Source organism: Copadichromis virginalis, linkage group LG16, assembly GCF_057382275.1.
Source record: "Copadichromis virginalis isolate Kocher_CV1m ecotype Utaka linkage group LG16, C_Virginalis_male_GT1.1, whole genome shotgun sequence".
Lineage (NCBI taxonomy): Eukaryota > Metazoa > Chordata > Actinopteri > Cichliformes > Cichlidae > Copadichromis > Copadichromis virginalis.
This window is the reverse complement of record NC_140633.1, coordinates 31,084,123-31,104,403: the sequence shown is the minus strand read 5'-3', so window position 1 is coordinate 31,104,403 and position 20,281 is coordinate 31,084,123. Positions and strand designations below refer to the sequence as shown.

At 40.5% G+C, this 20,281-nt stretch overlaps 2 protein-coding genes across 2 annotated transcripts in view; both read left to right on the top strand.

The window, feature by feature from the left end:
• The first annotated feature begins 963 nt into the window (after positions 1-963).
• Positions 964-3,098, top strand: cxcr4b (chemokine (C-X-C motif), receptor 4b). Its single transcript, XM_085434399.1, has 2 exons — positions 964-1,049; positions 1,424-3,098. The coding sequence occupies exons 1-2, from the start codon at positions 1,032-1,034 to the stop codon at positions 2,552-2,554; spliced, it is 1,149 nt and encodes a 382-aa protein (XP_085290525.1). The 5' UTR covers positions 964-1,031; the 3' UTR covers positions 2,555-3,098.
• A 2,753-nt stretch (positions 3,099-5,851) lies between these two features.
• dars1 (aspartyl-tRNA synthetase 1) overlaps positions 5,852-20,281 on the top strand; it is a 31,618-nt gene continuing 17,188 nt past the window's right edge. Inside the window, exons 1-6 of the mRNA XM_085434392.1 lie at positions 5,852-6,006; positions 12,638-12,740; positions 15,884-15,913; positions 16,268-16,325; positions 18,015-18,107; positions 19,321-19,423. Of these exons, the coding sequence (XP_085290518.1) occupies positions 5,984-6,006; positions 12,638-12,740; positions 15,884-15,913; positions 16,268-16,325; positions 18,015-18,107; positions 19,321-19,423 (410 nt within the window). The 5' untranslated portion in view covers positions 5,852-5,983. The remainder of the gene's footprint in view (positions 6,007-12,637; positions 12,741-15,883; positions 15,914-16,267; positions 16,326-18,014; positions 18,108-19,320; positions 19,424-20,281) is intronic.

Sequence of the window (20,281 nt, the reverse complement as noted above, 5' to 3'; positions counted from 1 at the left end):
TTTAGTTTCAAACTACCGTCAGTTCCGTCTCAGAGGAGGGCGGGGAGTTTTGTGTGGCCCGGTCGCGTTGTCATTACCCAACTGAAATCAGAGTGGTTTGGTGGAGCCGTGGGAGAATGAATGCTTTGCACACTGAGGCTTGAAAGCCGTTTGGAAAAAAAAAAGTTATAGGGTGTGTGGTTCTTTTTTAGATCCGCTGGGGGTCATTTAGCACTTAAGAGCGCAGACATAACAGTGCTTGAAAAGTGACAGGTTGTGTATAAAGGTGAGGAGAAACTCAGTCCTCTACTGATGAAATCTGTCATCGGAAACGGTTATTAAGTGATTTGTTAGGAGAAATATAAGACAGCGAGGGTGTGGGGGCTTAATGACCAGCTTAAATGTCAGACCTCACTTTACGCAGCCTGAGGAGTGAAGCACTAAATGTGAGCCAGATTACGTGTAACTAAAATTGCCCTAATTTCCATATAACTCAACTGTTGGGACTTTTGTAGGGACCCTTTTTCCTCTTTTAGTGTCTGTAATCGCGTGTGATGGTATTTATATGTTCTCCAAAACGTCATTGAGTGAGCACATTTCACTGCAGCGCTCTTAACTTTTTACATTTAAAAAACACAAATCTATCGAGATTTAATGAAAAGGGGACAAAACATCAAGAAAAATGTTTATTCTTGAACCTAATCCGAGATTTCATTAATTTCACATTTTTCACAGTTGCCAAATTGGTTTAATACACCGTTTCCAGACGCGTACTTCAGCTCCTCGCTTTCTTTTTTAATGTAGCAGGTAAAACCAAACGTTTTTCAAACACATACTTTCACAAACGCCCTTACCACAAGTACAGAAGTTTGATTTATAGCGAACCTTTTTGGAGACTTTGCGTGCATCCTGCTGCTGCCCCTCCCTCCCTTTCGGGGGAGGAGTTAATGGCACGGAATAGTATTTATTGGCAGGCGCTGAAACAAACAACTATCGTCGTGCGTCTCATGCCAACCTTTACTCACTAGTCCCAAAGTTGGATTGTTATCACCATGGATGAAAGCGTGGAGGTGAGTGTTTTTCTGTTGTTCCCCCAACCTGTGTGTGGGATTGTTTTTTCTTGTTGTATGTGTGACTTTTTTCTTTCTTTTTTGCGTGAATAAAGTTTATATTTTTCCACGTGTTTGCAGTCGAGTAATTCACTGGTCTTAAACTTAGTGTCTCCTTCCATATAAAAGTAATTTGAAGATAGAAAGTAATTTGAAGAAGAGGACTTTCTCATTGTCACTTCCAACTTAAGACAAAAGTTATCATAAAATATTATAATGTATTTATAGGAGATGTATAATAAATTTTTAGGTAATCTGCCGCTCTTAAGTAATTAAATGATCCTCTTAGATCTCTTCTGTTTTCTAACTTTTGAATCTTTTTTTCTCTTTTCCAGTTCAACTATGATTATAGTTTTACCAGCAACACTTCTGACAACATATCAGAAGGGTCTGGATTTGATTTTACAGACCTGAATATACCGGAGATCTGTGGCCAGACATTCAGCAATGACTTCAACAAAATCTTCCTACCTACAGTGTACGGAATAATATCCATTCTTGGGATAGTTGGTAATGGATTAGTTGTACTAGTCATGGGTTACCAGAAAAAGGTCAAAACAATGACAGACAAGTACCGGCTCCATCTGTCTGTCGCTGACCTCCTGTTTGTCCTCACTCTGCCCTTTTGGGCTGTGGATGTAGCCAAAAACTGGTACTTTGGAGGTTTCCTCTGCGTGTCTGTGCACATGATCTACACCATCAACCTGTACAGTAGCGTGCTGATTCTGGCCTTCATCAGTCTGGACAGATACTTGGCAGTTGTACGGGCTACCAACAGCCAAGCCACGAGGAAGCTTCTTGCAAATAGAGTGATCTACGTGGGTGTGTGGCTGCCGGCAACCATTCTGACCATACCTGACATGGTCTTTGCAAGAGTGCAGAGCGTGAGCTCTTCAAATATCAACTTGAAAGAAGAAAGCAAGGAAACGGCAGACTCCAGGACTATCTGCCAGCGCATGTATCCAGTGGAAAGTGACGTCATATGGATAGTTGTTTTCCGCTTCCAGCACATCCTGGTGGGCTTCATTCTGCCAGGCTTGGTTATCCTCATCTGCTACTGCATTATCATAACAAAGCTGGCACAAGGCGCAAAGGGCCAGACACTGAAGAAAAAGGCATTGAAGACCACAGTCATTCTTATCTTTTGCTTTTTTTGTTGCTGGCTCCCCTACTGTGTTGGCATCTTTTTGGACAACCTCGTGATGCTGAATGTGCTCACCCCCTCATGTGAACTGCAGCAAGCGCTGGGCAAGTGGATTTCTGTCACTGAGGCGCTAGCCTATTTTCACTGCTGCCTAAACCCCATCCTCTATGCTTTCTTGGGAGTTAAGTTTAAGAAATCAGCTAAGAGTGCACTGACAGCGAGCAGCAGATCAAGTCAGAAAGTGACTCTCATGACAAAAAAGCGAGGGCCAATTTCATCTGTGTCAACCGAGTCGGAGTCCTCGAGTGTTTTGTCAAGTTAACTGTCAGCCTCGGAGTCTGTGACTTGATACTCTCAGGAGTGAAAAAGCTAAGCTGTAATTTCAAAGAACTACAATCTGTACAATTGTAAATGAAAGAGTTTTTATACGTGAAAATTTTTTGTGTGTGTGTGTGCCTTTGTACTTCAGTCGTGTGGCTTTTGTGGTTCTTATTTTCTGTATTTTATTTTCTGTTCCTCAAAGCAGATCGTGTCCTCAGGCAGTGCCTCATTTCCATTCATTCAGTTTTACAATCAATACCCATTGTCCTAGTTTTTATCCTATAGTCTTTGATGCTGTATCAAAGCTCGGACACACAATGTCCTTTCTGGGGGGTTTTAGGACTGGTAGCTGCTTTTTGAAACATGTACATAGTTTGTAGCATATCTATGTTCGCACCTAAGCTGTGCGATTATCTGAAAGCTATAATTTATTGCTGTCATCCACACTGGAGTTTTGTAAAATAACTTTTGTAAAAGTCCTTCAAAATGATTTTTTGTACTGTTTTTTATGTGTTTGTATTGAAAATAAAAGAAACTCAAACATATTTTGTGGTGCGCCTTTTCACTGGCTTCTACTCCCGTGTGTGCATGTGTATTATCAAGGGGGTTGGGGGAGTGTCACACAAATGTCACCACCTGAACTGGCTGAAAAGCAGGAGGAATGAACAGACAGGCCCTTTAATTGCAAGAACATCTGTGCACTTTTACATCTTAAGCAGCTGTGACACAAAAGCTAAAGTCTTCAATTTTAATTAGTGACCATATGGGTCTTAAGAAAGATTAAGGTCCCCTTTGACTTATTGACTTTTATCATTCTCTGTCATTCAGAAGTTCAATGACTCAACTTGGTCATTCTTTGACTCACAGAATGGAAATAATCATTCAGAACTGAAGCAAAATAAGAAGGATTAAATCTGATATTATACAGTGATAACATAAAATATATTTCTTTGAACAGACGCACCAGTCTTTCTGTTCTGAATCTTTTATCTTCTTTCATCACTTTAAACATTTAATGTGCAAAGAACAAAGACAGACAGATGCTCGGGCTAGGAAGGACAACAATAGCTTTCAAGTAGAATAAAGCCATCAAATGGCTGCAGTACAATGCAGCCCTGGCATTTATTCAGTGGATTTCCATGTCTACATGTAGAAGAGGTGAGAAGTCCTTGCATCAAGCTGCTGTGCCATGCAGTGCAGTCATTCATTCATTCAAAGCTCCAACTGAGATACATTTCCATGTCTTTACATATAGAAAAGGTGAGAAGTGCTTCCATTCACCCACAAAGATGTGGGTATTTTCCTCTCACAGTAAAGCAGAATTAAACATGAGGCGCTTTTTGGATTTGGAAATGGACCCAAACGATCCAAAATTAGCATAACAGTTTGCTTTCATCACAAAGTGCAGGAAAATACCCTTTACTGTACTCACATAACTCACATAATTGTTCTTGATCTGCATTCCTTTTTGCTGGATGGTGATCATCACAACTATCGTGTGCAAGATTGCACTCAGATTACACATATCAGGGTTATGCACTACTCGAATGAATTGATATCAGGTATTGAACACAGAAATATCTGTATCATCTGTTAATGGACTTGACTGATTATATGTTTTGATAATTTCCTTTTCAGAAACACAGAGCATCGGTATAATAAATTGGATACGCAGATGCCGTTTTCCTTGAGACTGACTAAAGTGCCCATTTAAGTGCATAAATTTTAAGTGGTCAGCCCCCCGAGGGAATCCATCCTTGGCTGCAAGAAGGTGCCCTTTCATCCATTATTAAAGCCATTATTCTCTCTGTTTGGTCAAAATATACCGTTGAACAACTCAAGTCTACACTGCTGCCCTACTGCACTGTCAGTGTTGTGTTTTTTGTTGCAAAACATCAATATCCTCTCTTGAAAAAATGCAAACTTTCTGACATGTGATGTAGCAGGCAAAACAAACCCGTGCAGAGAAGTGTTTCTTGTTTGGCTTTCTGGGTTAAAGGCCAAAGCTGTTGAAGTAGGGAGGAAATTGTTTCAATTGGTCATTCATTATCTCTATGGATTCTGGTGCAAAGTTTCAGACTGGGACTTCAGCCTATTGTTCAGTGTGCGCAGGGGCTCATTTAACTGTTCCTGTCGAGAGATGTATATTAAAATTATGAGTGACATGTCCGGTAAGCGCAGAGATGATTTTAAAGGACTAATGCGAGCTAAGCAGGAAAGAAACACAAATGCCACAGGGCGGTTACATGCTCCACTAAAGGTTATGTTGTTTTGGTTGAAAAGTGAGCAGCAGGAAGGCTGCTTCCTCTATCAGGAGCTCCTGTGGGTAAGAGCCTGAGAAAAGCTTTGATGACACCCCCACTGTATTCAAACCACCATCACTCGCTGTGCACGTCATTCCTCCAAAGGTCACTGGATACCTGGATGCACTTAGTGCACTCAACCAAAGGCGTGAAAGTAATTTCATGGAGTGTCACTTTTAGTGTTCATGTGGATGTGTAAAACAGCCCACACATGTGGTCACTTTTGTTGTTTTCCTTGTGTGTATGTTGCCATTGGTGGGCTGAGTTCATTAGTTCAGATGTTACTTTCTTAAATGTAATTGTTTTGTAACCCATCAGTGAAATAAGAGTGATGAGCATACAATACATTTTTTTTCTGGAAATAAAGTGCCATCAGTGGAAGTCACTTAAGACCACAGTCTGCAAATAGTCAGTTTTTTGCCACCAAAAATCATTTCTGTTATTAATAATAGTAACTCTTTAAAAAAAACAAACAAAAACAAACAAAAACAAACCATTAATATGTTCTGTTTAATCTGCAGAGTCCCACTTTAATTCATGATAACAAAGAAAAGTATGTGCATTGTAACTGCTTACTGGAAAATTCTTTGAACTTGGTATTTTAAATCAGCTGCCAATATTAAGTTTTATATTGGGGAACATACATTTTCTTTAATTTCTATTGTATAATATTATAAGAGACTTTGGGCTTAGACATGATGTCGTTTTGGATCTAGGACTTACATCTGTTATCTCAACCTGTTTTTAGAGAATACTCTTTTATCGTCTCAGTCTGAACATTGATTTTAAAAAAACAGGAGAAAAACAAAGGGCTTGAACGTGCTTCCTTGATTGTTTTGCACCTTTTCAACAGATTACTCTTGATTTCTATAAATTTCCTTCATTTGTTTGCAATAGGGCTGTTTTGTCTGCTCTGTCAACCTGCCGGATAAACCTCAGTCAGTCGGAACTGCGTAGTGCAATTTAGTTTCTAGCCGGGATCTCGAACATCCGGTATTCTGTGCGCCGTCAAAACAGGTCCCTTGTTCCCGTGCCCGTGCATGCTGCGAACAGCTGATGTCGTGCTCCTCACTGTCACACAGTCGTGAAACATTTTCTCCCAAGTTTTTACAAGCGAATAAGTCGACATGACGAAAGAAGAATTGCAGGGGTAAGAATATGAATAAAGTGTTAAGCTGTGCCTCAGATCTCAGAGCGCAAAATGATCTTACTGCGGTATGCTAACTCGGAGAGCAGGCGGCTAGCATTGCCTTAATATGACAGATGATTGCATCAGACACTTTAAAGTTCTGCTGCTGCAAAATTAAAAGCTTAAAGGTGTAAGAAGTGTGAGACAAAAAACAAAACGAAGCCATGACTAGCTTAACCTGCTCACATTGCTGTAAAATTTGACTTCATACTGGCTTCACTCGATTTTCTGGTGAGAAGTTTTAAGAAGATAATACGACCTCTTAGAAGTGGTACAGGTGTTCTGATGGTTTTATAAGTGGGTTCAAATTGTTTTAAAATATTATACTTTACTTGTGTGTCTTTGCAGCTGAGTCAAACCTGGAATCTGAATTAAATAATGTCACATTTAAGCAAATCTTTCACACATTAGCTGCACTATATATACTCTCAATGCGTCACGTACAGCTGTGATCAGAAGTTTGCATAGTCTCATTACAGGCATGAATGTTATGGTAATTTTTAATTGGAATGATTTCTTTGAACTGTTTTTTTAATTCCAGGGTGGAATGATTGTACAGTATAAATCTTTAATGAATTAACAAAGAAAACGGGACAAAGGGGAAAAATAGCTGTGTGTTTAAATCCAAGGTATACATACAGGTTTAACTGTATACATACACTCACTAATTTTAATAGTGCTAAATGTTCTGGGTCTTCTTTTTTTTTTCTTGAAAGCCCCATTGTTAAGTCCTCAGTAGTGATCACGATTGGCAACAACTGGTAGTTTCTCTTTCGAGCACGTAGCTGATCAAAATGCCAAGATTGTCAGCTCTAACAATTGTACACAAATAGTGTTCAGATGTGTCACCACTTCGCCAAAGTTTGGAAGATGTTCATAAACAAAACAGGAACCACCAGTGCTCAAGCCTGTCATGAACTGGAAACTACTGTATCACCATCGTCACTGTCCACTGCAGAGTTTTATATCCGGTCTTTAAGTGATGACGTGATGAACCCTGCTTCCAGGCCCAAACCACTCTGCGCTTATTAAGGCTGCTGTGTTTTTAATGTGTTTTAATGCTTTGTATCTTGTTCTGTTTATTCTCAACAAGCCCCTAAAAACAGTCAGTGACCACTGTCGGCCTCTCTCGGCTTTTATTACCACTATTCATTTCAAAGTTCAGTTTTTAAAACCTTACGATGTAACTACAGCCCAGCCGATGCAGCAGTATAGTAATGACTAACCTCATATTGCAGTTGTTCTCCTGACTGAAGTTCGGTCCATTTACAGCATCCTGCCATGTGATTGCATTTTTCCCTAACCATTGGGAATCCTCACATTAACACATTGGGGGAAAAAAAGTTAGCACTCATCCTCCAGCTTCACTGTGTTTATATTATGCTAACATAACTGTGTTGCTAGCGATCACGTAGCACATCATTATGTACCAGCGAGCCAAACCTGAGTAACCCTACAAAACATCACTGCTGTTTACTTTCCTGTCTTCATTTATGTCGGAAATGATAGCAGAGCTGTAGGTCTTAATTTGTTTCAGAACTCTCTCAGTCTGAACCTGGTATATTTTATTTAGCTGGAAACTAACGAGCTAACTCCCGGCTAACTTCTAACTCCGTTAAATTTCATAAATTCTGTTTTCATGGATGCCTGCATGTTAAACTGGTCCAGCAGCCACACTGATCATTTTATTACAGATGAAAGAATTTAGACAGTTTTTCAACTCTGAATGATGCCGCAGTGATAGTTTGACTTAGGGACCTGCAGCAGAGTTTGGGCCCAGGCATGGCTAATGACATCAGACTTAAAGAGCAGATTGCCATGGACTAAGAGGCTGCTCACCAAGAAAGAATCCCATGCTCTAAAGTCAATGCTTCCAACTTTGACTGTAATTTGCAGTTGCCCACATTTACAAGCCAAATGCCTTCTAGAGAAAAGCTTTGAGGTCAAATGAGGCAGAGATTGCTAATAGGAGGAGTAAAAGTCAGGCTTTTAGACTTAAGACCACTGGGGCATCTGTCAAGCATGGTGGTGGTAGCATCATGTTCTGGGGCTTAGTTGCTGCCAGTGATACTGGTATAGTGCACAGAGTGAACTGAATAAGTAAGGAGGACTACATTTAAATTCTTCACTGCACCTAAAATCAATAGACAGTTGAATTCAATTAAACTTTGATTTAATTGAATGTTCAAACAGGAAAAAGATGTCAAACACAAATCAAAACTGGTTTTGGAATGGATAAAACAGGCTAACATTAAACTACTGGAGTGGCCAGGTCTTCAGAAACTTGTTGAAGGCTACGAAAAATGTCTGGTCGAGGTGTGACTTACTGAGGGACATTAAACCAAATGCTAGTGTATACTTTTGACCACAAGTGTAATTGCGAGAGGTCAGCTATTCCAATTATCCTTTCACTTTAAAATATGATAAACTGATTCTATTACTTGCAAAGTTGAAAATAACTTTTACTATCATCTGTTCTCCTTTAAATGATAGCTGTGGTTATCTTGGGTTTTTGGAGGTCTGTATTCATTTTAAAGAAAATAATCTGGTGAGCAGAATGTTTGTCCTTTTCATACATGATTAATAACTTAAGAAGGCTAACAGCCCAGAGGATTTTAAAGAATAACTTTACTGGACAAAGGTAGTTTAAAAGTCACGTTTGCAGATGTCAGACTTGATGGTTTTTGTTCATGCTCATTCTAGAGTCTGCTTTACTCGTGCCATTTCCATTTATGGGCCACATCAAAACTTTAAAGTGGATGGTTAAGTCATTCAAAACTACAATAGACCGTGAGTGAGTCACCATAAAAATAAAAAATCAGCACGTGTAAAGCAGAAAAAAAGTCCAAAGTAAATATCACGGTACTTACAATGTTTGTGTTGAGACTGCCAGCTTAGTTATTTGCAGACAAGCTGCTGTAAAGCTTTAGATTAACATCTCACCAGCCAGTTTGAATGAGTGGAGTCACCAGCTTGGTAGCATGAAATAGAAGATTAATAACACATCAGTTCCCTTGTGTGTGCTGTCATTTTGCGTAGTGTTTCTCTCATTTCATGTTATTTGATATCAGCCACTGACATTATAGCTATAATCCTTAATCCCTACAGCTCCATGAGTCTATTATTGCCATTAAATGACTTTTGAAAGTTGATAGGTGCAAACGCAAAACATGTTTGAAGTGGCATGCGTTTTATTGGCTATTCTGGTAAGAGTCAGTAGTTTATGACTGCTTGGAAGGAGTCATAAAGGAGGAGGAGGAAGAAACAGGGAAACTGGGAGAGCCAGTGAAGTCAATGACTTTTAGCAACTTTAGGCAACTACAGGGGAAGAAACTGCTGAAGACACCAAGGAGAATGTCCCTAGATAGCCTAATGTATTTGTTGCTAGGTCAAGTCAGTCAACGCTATCCCAACCTCTATTTGTTGCTAGTATTTTTTTAGCCTGCAGTGTCATGAAGTTGCTCAATATCGCTGATGTTCAGTAGTCTCTGGGTGGTGTGACGTAGCTAGACACATCTCGTGTAGACAGTAGAAATGGCACAATACCACTTTTTTATATCCGATATCATAAATTTAGATTTCTGCCGATACCGATATGAATCCGATATAATCTATTTTATAATCAGTAAAACTGTTTTTTAATGCATATATATCTTGCTGCATTTTGTATAAGTTCATACTCAAATTTAAAAAGACAAAACACTAAAGCTATTCTATTATACCTGTATGCAAAATTACACTGCACCCAAAATATTTTGCAGTTCAGTAATACTGATCTTTTCATTTAAACTTCTAGCAGAACTTCTAAGTATTTAAAGTAATATTTCAAAAAGTAATTTAAAATTAAATTTGATGCAGATTTCAAAAACTCTTTCTTTCTGAAAAAAAGAAGCACATCAGCACAAAATAATGTTTATGTTGAACAACTAAAAACATCAGGTTGTAGAATGGACCCCTTTATACTTAAAGCTTAACATAAATAGACATCCAGAGTGGAAAGCAGTGCAAATAAATGCAAACACGGCTTCATGACACTCACCTTTTGTCAAGATGGATGTAAGTGTAAGCTGTTTCTATCACATTTAACCTGAGAGTGGATTTTGTGTAATTTCTGTGCAAAACTTAACACAAGTATGAATAAAAGTGTCTTTCATAGGGTTTTTCTGAACCACAGAACTGTTTAGGCTGCAACACTGTTTTTTTTTTTGTTTTTGTTTTTTTTTCCAAAGTAAAACTTGAGTCCATCCATTGTACAGTCAGACTTAGCTATGACAACGCACAAACATCTGAGCTCCATGTATCGGTTGTTAAGCTTAACGTAGGAATGCTTTACAAACGTTCAGAGATGAACTTGCTTTACTTCTCTGGGAATGCTTGCTTGGAGATGAAATGCCGGTTTGGCAGCACGTAGCGAGGCTCCAGATGCTTTCGGTGTGAAGTAACTCCAGACCACTAACGGGTCTCGCACGCAACAGCCGCTCTGTCACGTGATGCACACTGCTCCAACGTGCTAAGGTCACTACCTGGGTTAGTTTTGTGAGGTGCTTTTGTGAAATGTAATAGATGGAGTTAAATTTTTATTTCTCCCCGATATCCATTCCAGTAATTTAGGTCTGAATCGGACTGATACTGTATATCGGATCGGTCCATCCCTAGTACGCAGGGCTATTATGTGAGTATAAGAGCTTTCTGCTGCTCTGGTGACATCCTTTACACTGCTGAGTCTCAGCCAATGACTGAGACAATGACTGGTACCACTTTGTTTCATATTAAACTATTATTAACTGTTTGTCTTTTATGATATGGTAATATTAGAAATGTTGTTACAATAATATGTTGTGTTAGGACTTTGTAACTGTTGGGCACACGCCCATGTGATCTATACTATGCATGTGTTAACTGACAACTGCAAAAAAAAAGCTGACTGTGCAACATATGGCAGTATGTCTGTCATTAAATGATGTGTTTTTTAACAAATACAAAGGCTTAGAGTTTGACTATAAATGCATGTGGACATCTGCACCACAGGCTGATCTCACTCGCCTGGGGGGGAAGGCTGTTGATCCAGTTTAACGAATTCAGCCGGTTGGCAGAACACATGAATAATACAACCTGAGTGCATTTTAATTGGTCTGCTTCGTGCCGTTTTCATCCAGGTTCCAAACACGCTTATAGCACAAGGTAGCAACAGACCAACCAATAGGCTGCCTCAAACTGTCTTTTAAAACAGGATAATGTGGCAAAGAGTTTTAGGTGTAGGTGAGAAACATTTGAATTTCATGTGTGCTGAATTAGAATGAGGCAGCACGGTGGTTAGCACTGTTGCCGCACAGCAAGAAGGTCCTGAGTTCAATTCCACCATCAGGGCGGGGTCTTTCTATGTGGAGTTTGCATGTTCTCCCTGTGTTTGCGTGGGTTCCCTCCGGGTACTCCGGCTTCCTCCCACCGTCCAAAGACATGCAGCTTGTGGGGATAGGTTAATTGGATAATCCAAATTGCCACTAGGTGTGAATGTGAGTGTGAATGGTTGTCTGTCCCTGTGTGTTGGCCCTGCGACAGACTGGCGACCTGTCCAGGGTGTACCCCGCCTCTCGCCCTATGACAGCTGGGATAGGCTCCAGCACCCCCCGCGACCCTGAAAAGGATAAGCGGAAGCGAATGGATGGATGAATTAGAATGAGCCTCACCACCTGAATCGTGGTGTATTTTTTGTCATTTCAATGGGAAAATATATGGTGTGGTTGTAAATCATAAAAGATCTCAGTGGTGGTTGTTGGGACAGTGGTGTCACTATTAAATTTGGATCCTTGGGGGAAGTACGAGTTTGGTCTGAAGTCAAAATATGTTGTGATTTCTGTGTCTTGTTTAGGTTTTATTGCTATTCATAGTCGGCCTTTGATCCGTGTTATTTCCTGTGACTAAATAGGAGCAGGTCCTTTATAGCTTGCGTGCTTCCTTCAGGATTAGACACCTGGTCTCATTCATACACCTGTCATCTTAGCACACGTTTACAACAGCTGACGGAAAAGCAAAAAGTCCCAATATTTTATATGATTGTTTTATCTCTGCTTATCTTTTTTACCGTTATGTTCTTTTGTGACTTACATGTTCACCTACATATGAGAGTGTCTGTTGACCTGTTGCTTGCATAAACCAAATTTTTCTACAAGAAAAAGTTGAATACTTATCAGCTCCTGCGTTATGTTGTGCTGTGTAGTATGGTGGTTTTTGTGCAAATACAGACATCTTTTACTTTCTGATAAGGCACGGTGTTATCACAGTGTTATCATAATTGAATGAGCTCCATTTTTCTATGTTAGATTTTCAGGCTAGCATCTTCTTAAAGCTGCACTGTTTATCCAGGCGATCTTAGTTCAGATTTTTCTCTGCCGTGCCTCTGTTCACACAGGCTCCAGCAGTTTTTGTTTGGAACAACAATGGGAATAAAAGTAGTGCATACTTAAAGGCTGGAGGTGGTGATGGTTCAGAATTAATTTTCCCAGGCAGTCAATAACTTCCTCGTGGGATGCACAAGAAATAGGAGGTGGAAGTCGAAGGAAATGTTTATGTTGTGCATTTCTTCCTGTTTCAGGGCAACAGAGGAGGAGCAGCAGGCTCAGTCAAAGAAAGCCCTGAAGAAACAGCAGAAGGAAGCGGAGAAAGCTGCAAAGAAGGCTGAGAAACAGGCCAAAATGGTCAGATGTTTTGTTTTCTTCTGTTTTGTTGTTTTGCATCCGCCACCCTTGTACAGCTGGTAAGGGTGTGACGTGCTGTTGTGTGGGCATTTGGGGTTCAGCTGGGTTGGAGACTCCATTGTTTAAGTATTCCTGTCATTTTGGCTGTGTTTATATCCACCCAAACAAAGTGCTATTTTCTTCTACACCAAGTGAAAAGTTCCTTCCTAGTATGCCATTTGAACCATTTTGCCACTTATTGTAATACTGTGCTTTTGCCCACCATAAATGAAGCTGACAGGTGTGCTGTGTTGTGTTGGGTCGCCAACCTTCTGTCCCCTTCACCATGTTTCATTAAAAAAATGGACAGATAAGTCACACCTGATTTGAATTTGGCCAGTCTTCATCCAATTCCAGCAACTCTGTTATGTTTTCTCTTCACCCCCTGAGTCCTGTTCTGATCACTTGTACAGCACACTCCATGTTTCATATTAACAATAATTTAGTCCATTGTTTGCTAACATTTTATTCTGTCTTAAATGTTACTAGTACTAGCTGTTGTTGTTATTACTACTAGTGGAAAGCCCACAGGAAGGTGGGTTTCTTCAGGCTGTGCCCAACTGTGCCCTTGGGCTAAAGCCCCGTCACCACAGACTCTTCTTTAAGCACCCTTCTCAGGCTTGGCTCTAGGGTGAGGCCTCAGTAACTTTGGTTCCCAGACAGGGTGAACTGGTGCCTTGAATTCTTTTCTTTGGTTTTCTGAATCACTTTTGTCTGGCCCCTCACGCATTATTGGGATATGCAAACCCCTCCACTACAATAATGTAGAGATGGCCAGGAGGAGATCCTGGTGCAGACTGGATGAGCTAGAGAAAGTGGTTGGAGAGAGGGAGGTCAAGACTTCTCCGTCTACACTGCTGACCCAACGACCCAGACATGAATGAGAGACAGAAAAGTAGGGCTGGATGATAGAAAGATAAAGATAAAGATGGGTCAATATAAAGGCGATAACTGATTCTTTCTGTATTTTATGTTTGAAGATAGTGCCGCATCATACCAATCATGTCGAAACAGAGTTGAAGCCGCATCATGTTGGGCTGACGCACAGAGTGTAGGAGGAGCAGCTGGCAGCAGCACATGTGCTAATCTCTGGGCTGCTGCAGCCTTACACGCTAGTATTTCAGTTTGAGCAAGATAAATGGCAACAACAACAGAACATGTTAATGTCAACTTGAGCAACAGCATTACAAAACACAACAACCCAGCAGACGCAGCCTGAGGCTTAAACACAAGGACATTGTATAAGAGAAGGGTCCAAGGAATTTGGCTCCATGGAGACATTCCTACATGGAGCCGCATGCACTGCAAACTGTGTCGAAAGCATGTTTCTGCACAAGTAAGCACTTACAAATTGCAAAATTAAACGTATATCTTTGTTTAGGAGTAAAAAGGAGCATTTAAGCTTGGCAGAAGTTATTATTTCATCTATATTGTGAAACATGTATGGGTATCGATTGATGTAACCTAAACTGAGATATCACCCAGCCCTACACAAAATGAACAATGGATAGATGGGATACTAGATCTTTCAGCTGCAAAGACTTATCTCCCCATCACACCAAGTGAAATGAACACATTTTCCACCAACGTGCAGATTGAGTAATATGTTTCTTGATGTCCAGTGACGCAGATGGATTAGCTGTTAGCGGGCTTCTGTAATGTCACAGTAACTAGTGAAGTCACATATTTATTCATATTACACAAACTTTGACATTTTGCTGAACTTCTGCTGTTGCCCAAACTTAGGCTGATGATCTGATAATAGTGGTGTTTTTTTGTACTAAACACAGCGAACAGCAGCTCCACCCACTAAATGGTGTGCAGATATGATGCTGCACATCCTATCCTGTGTTATCAGAGAACTGAAAGAGAAGCTGTTTGCTTGTTTAAACACGTGATTCAGCAAGCCTGCTAACCACTTAGACTTTTGATGCAATTTTGGCTTCCAGACAAGGTCCTGACAATGTTCAGGTCACATTTGCTAATCGTAGTTTCAGATTAATACGCTTCTTTCCCCTTTGAGCTGTATTTGCTATGAAGGCCATATAGAAACGGAAAAAAAGTAGCAGAAAGTTTGAAAATTGTGAATTGGTAACATTTCTCCAATAATGAAATGCACAGATATTAATACTGATGTGATCTTACATATTTTTCTTTCCCGTAGGCGTACCTTTAGAGCAGAATCTGCAGGATATAAATAAGGGAATCTTTAGAAAATGTGCCATCTAGTTTGACACCCTTTGCATAGTCGTGTCATGACTGAAGTGCCTGTGATAGTGAAAACAGCAAAGAATCCTTTCTTCCAGCTGAATTCATCCAGTCAGCATGTTTCATGGAAGAAGCAGGTGCTGTCACTGTTTAATCCACTGGATATTGCTGCCTCTATCGCGCTGGAATAGCAAGCATTGCCTAGGGGAAGAGCTCAAAGCTGAACCGAATGTTTATTGGGCCTTAGCTGCGTTATTTTCTGCTTTGCGCTTTTTTGCAAGGGTTTTCTGCCAGCACTTGTCGTTTCTGTGGGACCGATGGGGCTCGGCTTGCTTCGTGGCCGTAGCCTGTTTGCATGCACTTGATCACAAGCTGTAATATCATCCATCGACGGGATTCATGTGACGGGATTTTCACAGCAAGAATGGGCGATTCCAATTCACTCAACTGCCACTAGATATTTCTGTACACCAATGTCAATTTGCATAGAAAATGGAACTGTAACTTTTCCAAGACTCGATCTCATCGCGCTCTGAGAGTTATTTGCCCAGAAGTCAGCGCGGAGATAAAGAATATCTGTTCACTTACACTGTTTCTATTACAAAGCAATACCTGCTGCCATTACTCATTGTCTTTGATGGGCTGGAGCAGTGTGTGGATAAGCTGTGCATTCTAAGCATCTAAGTCTTGGCTCTGGGATTGAATTGCAGTCTATTATTTGTATTTAAATCCCTGGTAGCGTGAGATGAAAAATCGATTTACATGCCTGGTGTAAAAAAAAAACAACAACAACATTTTAAGTTGGATGTTTTAAACTTTTAATTAATTGATAGTCCTCTTGTTGCGATTTCTTAGTTATTTGTCCTTTAAATCCCTTTCTCCTCTTTGTGTTTCAGGCTTCTGAACAACAAAGCGCAGAGGAAGATGTAAGTGCTTCGTAGAGATCACAGCACTCGTCCTCCGATACAAGTTCTCTGCTTTTATGACTGACTTTGATTTTGGCGCCTGTGCATTCACACCGTGGCAACAACTTGTATGCAAATACCTGCACGCAAACCTCTCCCTGCCTGTTTTCTGTTCAGTTTTTTTTTTTATGATAAGCCCCATTATCTGTTGTGTCTGTCTAAGATGTAGTAGACAGACAGACGTCAGAAGCTTATGAAGTCAAAGTGGCAGAACTGTCTCGGAGAACAAAAAAGTCCACGTGCATGCGTCAGTACTGTTTTCATTTAATGGTTAAATGAAATGCTGCTAAAGATTTCACCCTTTTGATTTTTAAGGACTTTGCCAAGGACCGATATGGTGTGTCAGCTATGGTCCAGTCCCAACAAAAGCTGGGTTAGTATGGGAGCTACTTTCTTCACTCATCGGCATTTCATATCTGAAAGCGGAAATTGATTTGTATTGAAAAAGAAGACAAAACATCTTTTTATTAGATTTTTATTAGATTTACATTGCCATATAGTCCCATTTTGCTCCTTTATTTGAGTAGTTCCACATGTTGCAGTGTGGAAATACTCAATTATGTTTCTGTGCTTGCCAACTTGATGGATCACTAACATTAGCAGGAATGTTTGGTTGTATCCTAAGTGATGAAAATGATGTAATGAGAGGCTGACGTGATGGTTCATAAGAGTATGAGAGTTTCTGTTGACACAACGATAATATAGGACGGAGGTTTTATTATTGTAAATGTCATCGTCGGCGTGTCTTTATTTTATAATGTTACAGAACAACTTTATGATTTTGATAGCAGAGTCTGCCTGAATTTGAAAGACTGAAAGAAATATCTGAATTTTTGATCATTTGTTCTTATTATTTATGAATGAATGAACTAACAGTAAGACGATACCATAGATGCATTATACACACAGACTTGGTTTCTATCTCTGATCCAGTAGCTTGGGAAACTTCAGTAGCATTATTAATAACATGGTGAGGGAATAACATTTTAGGTCTCCATCATAATGTAACAAATATATTTCTGATAATGAAATTAAAAACAAGGACAGACTGAAATGAGTCAACTCAGTGCTGGAAACAGGAACTAGTGTAAGACTACAGTTAAAAGTTAAAAGGTGACAGAAAAACAGGCTCGAGTGCAAAAACAAACAGAAAAAAGGCTAATCAAGATCATTGCCGGTGGCCCGGCTACTAAGCTGCTGTCAAAAACAAAAGATTCCAAGTCGGTTATACAACAGTGACGTAGATCGGACACTTTTTGTGGAAAACAGGTTGAGCATTGGTGCAGTGGTACAAAGTGTAAACTCTGCTGCATGTTTGTGTACACGATGACTTCCCAATCCAGAACTTCACAGTTGAGCTTTTGTCTGGCTGTCAGTCATACTGATTTAACACGATAACATCATGAAAAATCCTTTTGGTGTCATCTCTGGTCGCCATTTAAGCGATGCTAGTGATAATAGCGGTAACGTATAAAGTTTGATAAACGAGGCAGCAGGCGGACCTGTTGATGTCGTCCATCTGTCTGGATGCACTTTCAGCTCCACTGGCAGCAAACAAAGTGGTGCCTCCCTCACCTGCATAGCAAGCTCAGCCACGAGGATGGAGCTGGAGCAGAGGTGGGGGCTGAAACCCGAGGGCTTTCATGTGGGTTGACAGAGTTCTCAGCCAACAGGGCGGCTCTGTTTTCTCTGGTGTAGCCTCGGTGTCTGCCTTCTCTGCTCACTGATAATGAAGAGTAAGCATGCCTCTGAGTAATACAGGTGAAACTAGAGTCAATTTGTCATAGAGCACAAAGAGAGCAGACGAGTTAGACAGCTTTTGGCAAGTCTCCTAGTGTTTCTTATTTATTAGGCATGCCTGTAATTTGAGCATTTTATTGTCTGCACTTTTACACGTGCACAAGCATGCTCATTGGCTTTTCTTTCTGCCTTTGGGAGTATGTAGGGAAGAGAGGGGAGGGATTCTTTGCACGCAGGTGGGGAAATGGAGGAAGCGAAGTCCTTTGAAGTAATAAAATATTTTGCGTGTGTGTTTGTGTGTGTGCGTGCGTGTGCGAGCCAGACAGGGAGTTGGTCCGGGTCCAAGACCTTACTCCTGAGAAAGCTGACCAGCTGATCTGGCTGCGCGCCCGAGTCCACACCAGCCGAGCCAAAGGTGAGATCACCTCCCCCTTTGTTCACCTTTTGTTTTTCTTTTGTTTTTTTGGTTCTGCAGCTTTCTTTGTGTGAAAGACACAAACGGCCATGATTAGATGCCCCCTGAGCTAATCCGCCGTGAACTATACTGAAAAGTTTATAACATCTGCCCTGGGGTCATTTTTATTCACAGCAGCACTTTCTCTTCAAGATCAAACAGCAGTGCCGTTTGGCTTTCACTTGGTGTTCCATTTCAAATGATGTAAATGACAGACATCGCTGTCTTTAGGTTCAACACTGGAGGCCCTGTGCTAGAAGAGAAGCATAAAGCTTTTATTGCAACTTTATGCACCAAACACTCCCAGAGTAAAGTCAGAATTTTAAAAGACTTTTTGCTCCTGTTTGTGAAATAATTTTTTTTAAGATTGTGAGGCGTTACAAAGCCGATTTGTTTTTCCACTCTTTCCTTGTTAAGCAGATTGACAACCTGAAGGTGTTTTTGATATCACCGTCAGGCTAGCTTGTCACTGCCAATTGGAAGATCAGATAACCTGTCCCCCCTCAGTTCCAGTTGCTGGCAGTCACGAAGCTTCACTGTTTGAATACAATAACCCTCTGAGCTTTGCCTGGTTATTGCTCCTCTCCATAAACAGTGAGCCTTTTGCAAATAAACTATAGTCTCTGTGATGTTTTTTTTTTTTAACCATTTCCTTTAAAGATAACTTCCAGAATCAAGAGTCACTTCCTCTCCACTTGTGTCTTCATTCTCTGCTTGCTGTAGGATGTCTGTGTGAGCAGAATAACATCCTGAATTGTGTGAGATGAGGTACATCTGTTGGTGGGATTTTGGCATCACTATTATTTCCACCACCCGCCCTGTTCTCACAGGCAACAAACATCAAAGTAACTGGGTGGTCTGATTATCTCCTGCCCTCAGTCTTTGTGGCTAACGTGTTTACACTCTTCCTAGGTCCCTGTATATGTTTGATAGGAAGGTAGCAATCAGCCTTTCTCCACACAGTGCTCTTCAAAGACAAGGCTCTGTTTGCAAATGTTTGACACTTCATCTGATCCCTACAGCTGTGAGACACTCATCTCAAGTCACACACACAGCCCTTTTGACTGAACAAACCTACTTAGCTTCAGACAGAGTGCCCAAGGTATTATTCTGACAAGGCTGTTATGCTTGTATTGTAAAAAGCGAGCTCTATCTATTGTTGTTTTGCTTTCAGGGAAGCAATGCTTCTTGGTCTTGCGTCAGCAGCAGTTTAACGTGCAGGCACTGGTCGCAGTGGGGGATCGTGCCAGCAAGCAGATGGTCAAGTTTGCCGCAAAGTAAGTACCGAGACTGTTCTTCCTGTCAGAGAGGGCAGAAACAATGGTGGGAAAAAAAAACCTTGGCCATAACGGTCCACTGATCCATTTTCACACGTCTGACCGAGGTGGAGGGCGGGGAAATCAATCATTTTTTCACTTGGCAGTAAAAGCTGGCTTTCAACAGGGCGGAATACAGCAGTGGCCTAATGGGGCAGTTCCTGTCAAGATGGCAGATACAGCTCCTTGGATCAGAGTAGGGAGAAATAATTAAGAGCCAAGAATCATTAGTCATGTTAGCAGCCAAACTATAGCCCATTACTGGTAGTCGATGAATGGACATAACCATCCACGGATGTGCACTTTATTAAAGAAACAAAAGGGGTGTTGCTGATAATGATGTTAGATTAGGCTCGCGTTAGAGGTTTGCAGCAGGGCTTATTTGTTTAAAAAGAAACCCTATTGGGGTTTTAAATTGACACAAAAAATGATGCATGATGATTTATGATGCACCTGATGTAATTTACTGAAATATGCAGTTTATTCATTAAAAAACCCAAACAGTTATTTTGAAGTACGCCCAGTATTTAGTGAATTTAAGAGGGAAGAACTTAATTATCACATAATACATCTTCTTAGACATTGCTAAATTAAGCAAAAGGTAACACCCCGACTGTAATCTGCAAGACTGAAATGACAGTTAAGACATGGGATAACACTGATCTTAAGCAATGCAGGGATTGCAGTAATGAATGTGTGTGTGTGTGTGTGTGTGTGTTTTTTTTTTTCTTTTAAAGTGTAGCTACTATTTAGTTGCACAAGTGTGATGTTCTGATAGGCTTAAAACATTTTTAAACATTTGAGGCTTATAAGTTGGCA